This window comes from Ictalurus furcatus, chromosome 17 (assembly GCF_023375685.1).
Source record: "Ictalurus furcatus strain D&B chromosome 17, Billie_1.0, whole genome shotgun sequence".
Classification (NCBI taxonomy): domain Eukaryota; kingdom Metazoa; phylum Chordata; class Actinopteri; order Siluriformes; family Ictaluridae; genus Ictalurus; species Ictalurus furcatus.
The window spans coordinates 21149767-21163649 of NC_071271.1; the positions used below are offsets into that span (position 1 = coordinate 21149767).

At 38.4% G+C, this 13883-nt stretch overlaps 2 protein-coding genes across 2 annotated transcripts; one reads left to right on the forward strand and one right to left on the reverse strand.

The window, feature by feature from the left end:
• The first annotated feature begins 2 nt into the window (after positions 1 to 2).
• thap4 (THAP domain containing 4) lies at positions 3 to 3705 on the forward strand. Its single transcript, XM_053647082.1, has 5 exons — positions 3 to 180; positions 993 to 1149; positions 1441 to 1550; positions 1944 to 2047; positions 2148 to 3705. The coding sequence occupies exons 1-5, from the start codon at positions 156 to 158 to the stop codon at positions 2280 to 2282; spliced, it is 531 nt and encodes a 176-aa protein (XP_053503057.1). The 5' UTR covers positions 3 to 155; the 3' UTR covers positions 2283 to 3705.
• Positions 3706 to 5170: 1465 nt separating this feature from the next.
• Positions 5171 to 11827, reverse strand: bokb (BCL2 family apoptosis regulator BOK b). Its single transcript, XM_053647870.1, has 4 exons — positions 10246 to 11827; positions 7645 to 7773; positions 6246 to 6409; positions 5171 to 5399 (listed from the first exon to the last, which is right to left on the reverse strand). The coding sequence occupies exons 1-4, from the start codon at positions 10424 to 10426 to the stop codon at positions 5280 to 5282; spliced, it is 594 nt and encodes a 197-aa protein (XP_053503845.1). The 5' UTR covers positions 10427 to 11827; the 3' UTR covers positions 5171 to 5279.
• Between the last annotated feature and the right edge of the window lie 2056 nt (positions 11828 to 13883).

A 13883-nucleotide genomic window follows, 5' to 3' on the forward strand; every position in this document is an offset into this window, starting at 1 on the left:
AGACTTCCGGGATAAGTTGCAAGGTAGCTTGTTAGCTAAACAAAATACTCAGTGCGGCGGTGAATTAATTTAGTTATTTACTTCATTTAAGACTCGCATGAGTCGTTTATTCTAACATAAACCAGACTTTGTAAAAAAAAAAAAAAATTATCAGAATGTCGTGTCCTGTGAGTCAACCTGGTGAGTATTTCCGGTGTATATTTTTAATGGTTTGCATTAAAAGTGCACTTTTGGAAGTTTGTTTCGTAAAACTTGTGAAATTATAATTCATTTAGTTAGTCTAAATAAGTCTAAATTAATGCACTGCTATTGAAGTAAATGTATGTTTACAAAAAAGTTTAGCTATATACAGTATTGCTTTATCATTTCAGGGGAAAGTAGTTAACCCATGATCCAAAAGTCGCTAGAAGTCGGCAAATGACGTCACAGGCCAATTTGCATATCCACTGAGTCATGATGATGGTTCACGTATCAAAACATGTTACATAAACGAGGAAGATTTACTGAAGGCACATAGAATTAGATTTTTGTAAGAATATAAAAACCTTTTGTAGTAAGAGGTTGTCCTTGGTCACAGCATCACAATTTACTAAATTCTGTCATTTCTATCAAGAACACAGATCAAATGAGCAGTGGTAGTGGGGAGTCAAGAAATGGTTAGGGATGGAATGGCCTGCTTTTATTACTGTAAATTTCACAAGGGAGAAAGTTTAAAATGAAGAAAAAAAGAACCAGTAGGAAAACAATGGTGATCAGCAATTGGTGGTTGGGAACAATGGCGATCAGCGATTGATGGTTGGGAACAACTTATCATCTCTTTGTCTTGAAATAAATCCCATGTTGGTCTGTCTTGGGTGCTGCATTGAGTGCAGAAGCTATGACTCATTATCAGACACCATTTAACTGACTTTCCTGGTCAACCTCCAAACTTTCCAAGAGTAATTATTAGAGTTGAACATGAACACTTTTTGATTCCCTTTTCTGACCTGCAGCAGTGGATTTGAACCCGGCAGTGCTCCCTCTGGACTGGCTCTTGGGGACCTGGGAATCGGACGAGCCCGGTCAAGGTTCCTTCCCCACCATCACTCCTTTCCACTACAATGAGACGCTGTATTTCACTCACGTGGGACAACCAGTCATCAACTTCATGTAAACCATGCAGCAGATTTCACTAGCCATACATACACCATGAGAATGCAGTCACATGATGATGATGTCACTACTGATGATCGGTATTTTATTTATTTAAATTTCTCCCCCTTTGTTTGTGGAGGTTTTTATTTTATTCTTTAAAAATTTCACTATCTTGGAATATTCTCACCGTAGACAAACTGTGTTAATATCACGCTGTTAAAAAATATTTCTACGATAAACAGTACACACTGCGCTGTGTAGTTTTGCAGGGGTTGAAAATGCTTAACGTTGGTGATATTTTCTCAGGTTTAACTCTTTCCATGCTGAGAGTAAAAAGCCACTTCACAGAGAGAGCGGTTTCATCCGGATTCAGCCAGGCACCAACAACGTGGCTTTCATCGTCGCTCAGAACTCGGGTGTGGACCCTGATCAATAATTCATTCATTGGAACTACAAATTCAGTTTGCGCTGGAAGCTATTGACAGAGCAGATATTATTAACTTCCTTTAAAAAGAGAAAACATTTTGTTACTTACATGTCTCTAATAACGGGTAACACTTCAATTTTGAGCGTCTCAAATGACCCCAAATGGACCTCCTGCGTTTTTTTTTTAAACCGGATTTATAAAATTTGTCTTTAGTGTTTAACCTTTTGATCTTTTGTTAAAAAATTCACAAAAATACTCCACTCTCGTGGATAGCAAACACAACACCGGTTTATATAAAAAAAATTTTCTTTAAATTATCATTTATAAAATCACATGCTAGCGTGAGCTGCGGTAATAACTAGCCGTGTGTGTGTTTTTGCAGGACTAGTAGAGATCGAGGAAGGTGAACTAGATGGACAGAAACTCGCTCTGCAGAGCCGAGCTTTGGCCAGGACGTCTTTCGCCAAGCAGCCGTACGTCCAGCAGGTCCGTCTCCTGTTCTTCTGGTGGAGGAGTTTCATAGTAACTTTAGAACTTTCACACAGCTATGTTATTTACATTTTTTCTTTTCCTGATCTTTGATCAGATCTCCAGGGTCTTTCAGTTAAGATCAGACGGGAGACTGGAGCAAACGGTGTTCATGGCTCTGGAGAACCAACCCCTGACCCAGCACTTACACATCACCTACCGCCGAACTTCCTGTTCTCTGAAGAGCCAATAATAAACATCATGAACACACACACACACACACACACACACACACACACACACACACACACATCCAAGCGACAGACATCCGTTCATCTTCTACATACGTGTACCGATTAGTTAGCTTTAGAAGCTATATGTATATGTGTGAGAGTCAGAAATGTAGTACTAAATTAGTACACAGTGCCTCATTAAATGTAGTCGAACAGCTAAGGTGAGCTTCTTTCCTTCCTCGTTCCTTTGTACTAGCTACAGAGTAATGGAGGTCTATCTCACCCAAAATCTCACTGATGTGGAACTTACGGTCATCTCTAAGCATGAACAAGACACACGAATATTATGGAGGCAACCATCTTAGACAAACAGAGGAACATGGGTTGGTATGACTCCACGCCTTAGGCCCCACCTCCCAAACTTTGTTAGTGGAATTGAAGCAGGAAGTGATGAGTGATACTCAAGTTACTTAAATTGTTGCTATTTTATAAAACCAGTTGTGCGTGTGTATATATATTTTAATTATTTTTTTGTTGCCTGATAAATGTCCTTTAATTGTTTTATGTTGACAAACCTTCATTTTTACATTATACATGAAGAAGGGAATTTTATGTGTGGTTTATGTTTGAAAAATATATTTACTGTTCATTTGGGTTTTCTGTAGGAATCAGTCACAAATCAGCACAATCTAGTAATTGAAATGTGTAAATCTAATTTAATAATTTAAAAAAATAATCACTTGAACGTAACAGAATGGCAAACAGGGTTCAAATATTGCAATTTGAATTCCATTAATTTATTTTAATATAAATTTTGATTCTAGGTTATTGTTCATTTACCCAAATTAATGAATACAGGCTTACAATAGAAAAAGTGCACTTAATGTGTTAAGTCTGACTGCTGAAATATATTATTGCTGTATAATTAGACGTGTGTTTGGTTTGTATAGAAACCCAGACCTCGTTAAAATCTCATTTCTTATACTCATAACTTATTTCAAGATATTATGAAATAATATACTTTGACTTGATATCCTTTCTCAATATTAATCTAGCATGTCATAACTACTACTGCATGATTATGGATTCATTTACTAATCAAAACATCATAAAGACATTATTTCGAATTTGCATTCGTTGACATATTTAAACAAGTACGTTGAATTCAAACGGTCAAAATAAACCCTTAATAAGTTCGATAACTCAAAATAATGCGATCAAATGCTTCGAAAAACGAGTTCAGGGCTTCTGGAGGTTTTAGGGTTTGTGGATTTCTGAACTGAAAGGTTCAAAATCTATACATGTAGCAGCTTTCCTTGATTTTTGTCAACATTGCTGTACTTTGTTAGTATTATAAGCTACTGTGTGAGGAATGATCTAATCTATTGTAATATTAAACAGGGTGAACGGTTTAATAATAAACAATTAAAAGCAATAAAAACACTCTCCTGGTGTCACTTTGCCTGTCTACTGGAAACACGTTTAAAAACGTGATCAACACGAACAGGGTTCAGAAGTTTTTTGGCGAAGTTTTATGCCACAAAAGACTGAAAATCCTCAAGTCCTCGGAACAACGTATAATTTATTTACAGGATTGTTTCTATTTGAAAAGTTATCTTCGTATATCTGCGTAGTTCAGATTGATCAACGTGCCCCAAGTGCAAATTTGTAGGAAATCAACACATAAGAAACGTCACAAGTGGCCGGGTTATCGGTTATAACTTCTCTGCCTCTTTATTTTTCAAAAATTCACCGAATTGGGATTGCAAATTTGGAACAATTCAACTCGCATGAACATTTACAAGGGTTTAGGTTCTTACATTTTTATTTAACATTTCTTTCATTGGTAAAACTAGCTAAATAAATAAATACAGCAAATTCACTTCAGTGTTTCTAACATTTCTGCATAATAAATCACGTTGAAATGGTGTAATTCATACACTACATTAAGGGTGGAAGACTTGCAGCTCTTTTTTCCCCTTTTTTTGCTAAATTAACCTTCAGATGTCTTTCTACAGCATGCTTCATATGATATTACAATTAAAAACCTTTGTGTTTTATGACTATGTTTATATAATACTGAGGAAATACATTTCCAGACAAATCATTATTTATGTACACAGTAAAAAAAAAAAACCTAATATCTTAATGTAAACACACAGATCATTATGATCCAAAGACAAAACATTAAGATATTACCAGCTTTTACTCATCTGCTAGTGTGAACACAGGATGAAAAATTCCTTGTGGTGCCATTTTGCTCATTTCACTGTTCTATCCTACGTCTGTTCAATAAATATCTATTAAAGCAACAGAAATTTGAATCTTTATTGTATAATGCATGTATTAAACGTGCTCGAAAAACAAACCAAAAAAAGTGCAGCATGGTTCTCCACATCAGTGTGAGAAAACCGATGATAAATAAAAGTTCATTCATGCAAAAAAAAAAAAAATCAATTTAAAAGTTCAAACTCTTCACTCGGAACCAACGCAATGTTCACACGGTAATAAAACGTCAGTGTTGGATCCAGACCAACACACAAGCAACAAGATTGCCCTAACGTATTTAAATATAAATAAATAATATTTAAAAAGAGACAGCCTTGAAGACAAATCACTTTCTTGACTCGGGTAAGGGGCGTGGATTAAAGTTCCTTAGAAATAATTTAGCAATATTAATATATTTACTTGAATGTATTTTCCTTTGTTTATTAAATGGTTTTATTGTGTGAAATTGGACAATTTTAGAGGAGCATCTCATGTGTCCCATATTTCTTTTCATATATACTGTATATAGAGACTCTAAAAGATGTAGCTTTCTTTAAAACGCCAAATCATTGTGATATAATATAATAATATAATATAAATAATATAATATATAGTTTTATTTTTCACTAAATGTGTGGAATTGAAACCGAGAATGGATTTTAAGTGTATTACAGAGTGGAGCCACTAGAGGGCACCGTCTGACCATTTGGAGCGCTAAAGAGGTTAAAAATGTCCTTCATGCCTCACAGTTACTTCATCAGGTAGATATAGATCATATTCAAAAGGTGTCTCCAGGTCAGTATGACTGATGAGATCCAGTGTGTTTGAGTGCGGTTCTCTACGTTCCTCACACACTTCAAAATGTCGCCCTGAAAAAAAACAGAAAGAGTGCAGTCAGGTTAATAGACACGTTCACGATCAGTGAGCTGTTAGACTTCTTACTGACTCTTCACCAGAGGAAGTAGTTCAATGTCCCTAGGAGTCGCCAGATGACCTTACAGACTAATTTGCATATTTACTGAATCGCTATGATAATTTGCAAATCAAAATTGTGTTTGTGTGAAGGACAATTTTCTGAAAGAAGAGATTCTATTGGAAGATGGATTTCTTATAGAAAGAAGTTGTCTTCGGATTTACATATTTTGAAAAATTCTATAATTTCTATCTAGAAAGCAGATAAAATGAGCAGTGGTAGTGAAGAGTTAGGAAATAGACGTAAAGGAAACAGTTAGGGATGGAACGACTCTCCTTTTATTACTGTAAATATCGCCAGGAGGAGAGTTTAAAATGAAAGAAAGCAGTCCACAGGTGGGCAAATAATGCTGATCAGCGATTGGTTACCGAGAATAATGGCCGTCAGTGATTGGTTACCGGGAACAATGGCGGTCAGTGATTGGTTACCGGGAGTAATGGCGGTCAGTGATTGGTTACCAAGAATAATGGCCATCAGTGATTGGTTACCCGGTATAATGGAGGTCAGTGATTGGTTACCGAGAATAATGGCCATCAGTGATTGGCTACCGGGTATAATGGCGGTCAGTGATTGGTTACCGAGAATAATGGCGGTCAGTGATTGGTTACTGGGTATAATGGTGATCTCATAGTAGCTCATTCAACAGTTAAAATGTTGTAACTTTCTTGTTTGTTCTTTCTACTATATTTTTTATGCAACAGAGGAAACACACAATTTTGATTCATCAAAGATTAGAAATTACCCATCCTCCTCTCCTCCTGAGCCAGGGCACTAGGCTCTTCCTCACAAACTCCCCTAGACTTTCCTCTATAGTGTGCACTACAGCCGCACGCTCCTGTCGCACACAGTCCACCGCCAGACCACCAGCCACCGCAAAGATGGCCACCACTTTCCCCCATGTGATCCCTGACAGGAAGAAACATAGCAATCAATCAATCAATCAGGACAGGTTATTCATTCAAATACAGCACGGTATAATATGGCTGTAACTAAGCGGAGTTTACACTATGTGGGTTCTCGGTAGTATTCAAACTATTGAAAGAATACTTATTATAAATAGCTATGTACTCCATTTTGTGTGCATCGTGCGTCATATGAAGTCTACGTTATACTGACTCAATATCTCATCCATCCACCAAGTGGTCCACAACTTTCACTGGAGATATTAGAACAGCTCTTAAGATGGTGTCAGGGATTCCAGGAAGGGAAAACGTAACGGTAAGCCGACGAGGACGTGTTAAAACATGTGTTCAGGGTTTTAGACTAAGAGCAAGTCGTGCTACTGTGACGTAAAATTATCTCAGCAGTACCAGCCTCTGTGTCCTAGAATAGAAGATAACAGAATTAAAAAAAAAAAAAAGTTATGAGGTTGTGAGAAGAGGGCAGTAAAGAAAAGCTGCCAAGGTCACAGAGCAGCACATCGTTTAGGGAAAATAGGACCTTTTAGAGAATCAAGTCCTGTCAGTTGAGCCAAGAAAGACATGCAGGACCACCAGTGCCGACAGCGGACACGCCGCACGGCCTTATATGGCTTTTTCTGAAGGACCTTTCCAGAATATTACGTCTGAATAAGGATGGGCTTGCAAGTCTTCTGCAATGTAATTCTTCTTCATGGCACAGTGGTTAAAATAATTTAATAAACTACTTAAAAAAGGGGGGTGTTTCCTAAAATGGTCTACAGGGATATCACAACGATTCAGTTTTCAACAGTTGCTTTACTACAGATGCACTTTGAGCATCACAGAGCCCAAATTCTCAAATTCTATATCAATTTCCTAATTCTATATTAAGTCTTCAGCTGTTTTTTTTATTTTATTTCATGGGTTTCATTCACACGAAGGCCTGAAGGAATTGGAAAAGAAGTTTCTCCCATGAAAATGAAAAGGTAGTGGAATATGTAAGAGTTTAGAGTAAGAAAGGATTCACTGAAGTTATTTTGCAAAAATTCCAATTTTATTATGTAGATTATATGAATTGTATGTATATTAATTATTAATACAAGATGTGTGCAGTGCAAAAAAAAGTATGTGTCAGATTTCATAGTTTTGCTGTAGTACAGGGTGTGATATGGGTGAAAGGTCAAACCTAAATAAAATAAATAAATAAATACATACATACATAAATAAACATTAGCAACCTACCGAGGGAGAGGATTTCAGTCGCTACATACAGAAACGCGTCCGACACCACAGCCTCCATCGCCACCGAGATATTCAGCTGCTTGGCGATGTTTCGATAAACGTGTGGCCTCATGTTCTCAAGTTCGTCACCTGGTAAATAAAGCACAGGAGGAGATTTCATGTTTTAAAAAAAAAAAAAAAAAAAAAAAAAAAAAAAAACACTCAGCGCAGAAGCTAGCTGGACTCAAGCGCAGAAGCTAGTTGGGCTGAAATGAATTTCATATCACAATGACTAAATTTATGAATCCTGTTCTACAGTATTTAGGACAATATTGCAGCTTGTTGTGCAATAGTCATGACTGTAACTCAAAAACGTCTGAGCGACCAGAATGACAGACTCGTAAAAACATCATGAAAAGGGAATTATAACCCAGACAGCATGCACATTTGGGCCACACGCGGCTGAACGCATCTGGGCCAAACGTGAGCCATATATGCTTTACCATACCCATAAAATGGTCAGGAATTGCTCTTTTGGGTCACTTCTGGCATTAATAATAATAATTAATAATAATAATAATAATAATAATAATAATAATAATAACAACATGGTTGCAGTGGGGGCAAGGGGATAACAGAGTGCTGTAAAAACGAGGTATTTTGTAGGCCAACCCGGAAGTTAGCATCACCCTGGTTCTCTTGACAAAAAGCCAACAGGATTTTTCCATTGTCTTTTACATTATTGCAGAAGATAAGCTCTGTGACCAACAAAAGTTCATGATTCCAACACATTTGTTCAAGATAATCTTCACATATGAACACAACATTTATGGATTTTGAAGCCTAAAATACAAATCACCAGAAGTGAAAAGCTAATCTCAGGCTAGAAACGAACTACACCACGGTCGCATGACTTCAACGCTACAATTGGAAAATACTACGAAACACGACGAGGCTGTAGTAGACGAGTTTTCCCTGTTCGGTGGGACGACGTTTAATGTCAACCTCTGTAAAAGCTTAACAAAAATCACGAGTGTGGTATTACTGATGTATTTTATATCGTAGAATAAAATGTGAACGTTTCTTGAGCTTGTGTTAACCACAGACCTTATTTCAGGCATTTACCCCAAAACCCCATTTTAAAAACCCCACTGATTTCAGGACGACAGAACTGGAAGTGTTAAAATACTAACTCATTTCCAGGTTTTAAGACCCTTTTTTTTTTTTCGCAGCACTTCTGTGGTTGTTTTTTTCTCAGTGGTCCAATCGCTGATTTCATATCTGAAAACTGTATTTTAAAAATTGTACTGCATTTTAAGGAGACGGACATTGATCGAGTTTTACACCACCAGAGAAGACGAGCAGTGGATGATGTCGTTAAACTTCAGCTCAAAAAACATTTGATTAGAAAAGAACCCCCCCAGGTTAAATATCTCATGTCATTTTCCACTCGCTGCCAGAAATACACTTCATTTATCTTTAGACCTTTATCTTAAGTAACAATTTACCTGTTTATGTTGCTACTGGGACAGAAAGAGTTATTTGTAAAAAATACAAGTATCCCATATTTTAACTGTGGGTAGAAGAAAGTTAAATATAAGATTTTTGAAGGTTTGGAGTAGTTCTGGTTAAGATCTGGGGTTGCTTCAGCCATCTGTGGGCCAAATAAGTGCCAGATGTGGGCCGTATCATCTTTTTGCTCACATCTTGTAGAGGTGTGGTTGTGTTTTGGTGGTGCTCTAGCTGTACATACGTGAGCCCGATTTGGTCCATCGTTTAGTCCTGTATGCTGTTCATGTGCTCCACATCTACGCCGTAGGAAATCTGCTGATCGGGAAGGCATTTGTTCTACAGTAACCTCATATATTTACAGGAAAGGTTACAGAATTATAATGCTCAATGACGGGATTTTGATTCGTCTGCAAATGATGATGATGATGATTATTATTATTTTTCCCGTCTGTGCACGCATGATGAATTGTACAGTCAATAATCAGAAGACAATAACTGACAGGCAAACGTTATATTTGACGAAAAAAAGGTACTAAACCGTACCATTCCTTGTCTCTGGGGTTTTACCATCAAGCATCCAGTAATCTACGTGTAGTGAAAAATGAAAGATTTATTCTAAAACATAATTAACAGGTCCAATTATGTACATTATATCTTGTACATAAGGAAATGACACACTACATCCACATTTCCAGGTGAGAGATACACACTGCAGGTAGTAAAGATGAAGGTAAGACCCCATTGAGAAGAGAAGGCACAGGTTACACAAGTCTTCTGTCTTTATATGGAAAAAATAAAAAATAAACATGAAGGCTAGTGTATATATAATAATTTCAGTTATGAAGAAAGAAGCACTAAAGACTAGGGGCTTGGCAACTGATTGAATTCACTCATTATTTAGGTTTACATGTTGGTCGTTTGCTTGTTGGTTGTTTGTTATTTCATATTATTGCCACATTTATCTCTATAGCTATTTCAGAATTCCCTGCTCAGTAAAACACCACATTTTAACCGCATGAGTGAATGAATGGAGGTGTGTTAAACACTAAAAATGTACAGCCTTCTGAATGAACTATGCTCCATGTGAAGTGGATAATGTAGTGTTCTTACCCAGCTTGAGGAGCACCAGTGCTGCGTGTGTGAGAGCTGCAGGAGCTGCAGGTGGAGCGGCTTCCACTCGACACCAGCTCAGTCCTTCCCGAGTTATTCTGGAGTACATGAACTCCCTGCACAGCAGTTTCGCCTGGAGAACCAACTCACTTTCCGTGGGAATTTGCTCCAACGCCTCCATCACTCCTGAGGACGTTCACAACCTGTCTGTCCTTCAGCTCTCAGAATCCATTCTGTGTTTGTTCTCTCACCAGCAGCTCGACTTTTAAACAGTTTTATCTGAGTTTGAGAGTTAATGAAGCTGTTGTACAGACTCCGTAGACACCAGTTACCTTCATGCTGATGAGCTCTCTCGGTTCGAGCAGGTCTGCTCGATGTGTTCCTTTAAAACGCCGGTCCGGAACCAAAAAAAAAAAAAAACTTTTTACGCAAAATGTTAATTTCGTGTCTGCTAGAACAATACTGAATCATTTCAGAGAATTCCGACGGAGAATGGCCGTGTTATTCCCAGAACTGAGGTTTTGTTCCAGGCAGGAATTCTATCTGGCATCTCAGTGGAAAACGGCATGAGGTCCGTGCGCGCGCAGAGAATTGAGGTCGCTTCTGATTACCAAACAGTGGTGAACGGATTGAGCTTCAATTCAGTCTTCACTGACTCAGTCCTGTTCCTGTGTAGATCCTCACTGACTCTGTCCTGTTCCTGTGTAGACCCTCACTGACTCTGTCCTGTTCCTGTAGATCCTCACTGACTCTCAGTCCTGTCCCTGTAGATCCTCACTGACTCTCAGTCCTGTTCCTGTAGTAGATCCTCACTGACTCTCAGTCCTGTTCCTGTAGACCCTCACTGACTCTCAGTCCTGTTCCTGTAGTAGATCCTCACTGACTCTCAGTCCTGTCCCTGTAGTAGATCCTCACTGACTCTCCGTCCTGTTCCTGTAGACCCTCACCGACTCTTAGTCCTGTTCCTGTAGACCCTCACTGACTCTCAGTCCTGTTCCTGTAGATCCTCACTGACTCTCAGTCCTGTTCCTGTAGATCCTCACTGACTCTCAGTCCTGTTCCTGTAGTAGATCCTCACTGACTCTCAGTCCTGTTCCTGTAGTAGATCCTCACTGACTCTCAGTCCTGTTCCTGTAGACCCTCACTGACTCTCAGTGCTGTTCCTGTAGTAGATCCTCACTGACTCTCCGTCCTGTTCCTGTAGATCCTCAGTGCACAGTTTACACTCTTCCTTCTCTGACACACTCACTTAATCCTCAGTGAGAGTGTTAATGAGCTGATGAGTTAAATCTGGTGTGTAAGAATTGCATAACGCAGCTCACTGCTCATGGGTTCTGATGTACATCTCATTTCGACTGGATTGTTTTGAAGAGTTTTATGTTCACGTGAACCTGAATTAACCTGTATAAAAAGCTTGTTTTGAGTCTGTCTAAAGCGATTCATCGGAATCATAAAGCCATTCATTCATGCTCGGGTGCTGCTGGATTAAATCTAAAATTACCTCTGTCCAGTCTTATTTTTAACCTGTCCTGTCAAGAGGACATGTTTAATCCTCATTAAAATGGAATCAGTTTAAAGAAACAGCCACCTTCTTAGAATGTGTGCATTCAGTGTGAAGCCTTCATGCTGCTGTTCATTTTAGATTCATTCAGATTAATGATAAGATAACGTGTCTACATGTAAGATACTACACTTTAGATAAACTAGAGAGATACACCGCTCCATTTAAACCATTGTTAAATCTAAAATTTTGATATTAGCCTACTGTGTGATTATTTATTGTTATTGTTATTGTTATTGGAATGAATTGGTTATCGTTATTAGAACAGATAGTTGACAGATTATTTGATTATAAAAATAATTCTTTGTTTCAATTCAATTCAGCGCTTTTAACAGTGGGCATTGTCCCAAAGCATCTTTACAGAAATATATAAATTCAGGATATAGATTATAAATGTATGAATTTATCCCTAATGAGCAGCCAGAGGTGACGGTGGTGAGGAAAAACTCCCTGAGACACTATGAGGAAGAAACCTTGAGAGGAACCAGACTCAAAAGAGAACCCGTCCTCATCTGGGTGACACCGGATAGTGCGATTATAAATAAATACACCCCTTCTATAAATGTACTAATACTACATGGTCACATAGTGCCGTTGAGTAACCAGGAAGTTCATTACAGTGTTTACATGGAGTCTGTTTTGTTGAACTTCTCCACTGTTCACTGATGGAGACTTGAGTGCAAAACTGTTTGTAGCAATTGCAGTCCAAAAGCCATCACAGCATAACTGTTCATATGAATTGAGGTCCAAAGCCATCTTTATGGTTTTTAAGTGGTACGAAATTCAGAGTATTTCGGTTTAAAGTTACATTTTAATGCTGTTAAAGAGATATAAGACATCTTAAAACTGTATCACACGTTTACCGGCCCATGTAAAATTTTACTGGAAAATTGGAGGGACAGTTGTTAGGCATGCAGCTCTCACCAGCCCTGTGCCAAAATAGCTGTCTATAATAATAATACTCCTTCCAGATGAGCATCCTGGCTGGGTCTGTACAGACAGATATTAAGGGACTTCAACAGAATGGGGAGATCTCCCGTCTGATTCCTGGGGAGCGGGACTGATGAAAGGCAGTGTCGGTGCTTATACAAACTAAATGAATTACTGTAGTTGTGGCCAGTTTCATTTTACACTGGTATGGATTTAATTGGAGGGTGCATGGTGGCTTAGTGGTTCTCCCCGTGCTGCGGGGGTTTCCTCCGGGTACTCCAGTTTCCTCCCCCAGTCCAAAGACATGCATGGTAGGCTGATTGGCATATCCAAAGTGTCCGTAGTGTATAAATAGGTGTGTGAATGTGTATGTCATTGTGCCCTGTGATGAACTGGCACCCTGTCCAGGGTGTACCCCGCCTTGTGCCCGATGCTTCCTGGGATAGGCTCCAACGTTCCCCGTGACCCTGAAAAAAGGATAAGCGGTATAGAAGATGGATGGATGGATTTAATTGGATGTTTTAATAATAAAAATATCAATAAAAAAATTAAAATGCATGCAACTTGAATGCTTGACAAGAAAAAACCCAGAGAAGTCTACTGGTGTTTGAGATTTGTAACAGGGGGCATTTTGAAGATCTGAAAAGGTAAGGAGTAAAAAAAAAAAGTTTTTTTTTTTTTTTGTAATGTAATTAAGTAAAAACACAAATTACATTTCAATAATACTCCAGTTAAGAACAACTCTTCCAAAAGAATACTTATTTAAACACCATACTGTATGGTGAAGCCTGTATGAGCTCTGTATCATCAATCCAATGAGTGATTGTTCTGTGTGTGCTGCTTCGCATGTATGTAATGGACATGCTGTGATCTTTTTAAATGACTTAATATTTTCGAAGCCACCCTCAAAGTCATATCACAGCGATTAAGAAGTGCATGACAGTTTAAGAGCGATTTTCCTGCTGAAGCTGTAAGTGTACAGTCCCCCCCCCACACACACTTTTTTTTCCACTTTACTAGGACGGGACTCATTGTGCCCTGTGATGGATTGGCACCCTGTCCAGGGTGTACCCTGCCTTGTGCCCTATGCTCCCTGGGATAGGCTCCAGGTTCCCTGTGACCCTGAAGGAAGGATAAGCGATATAGA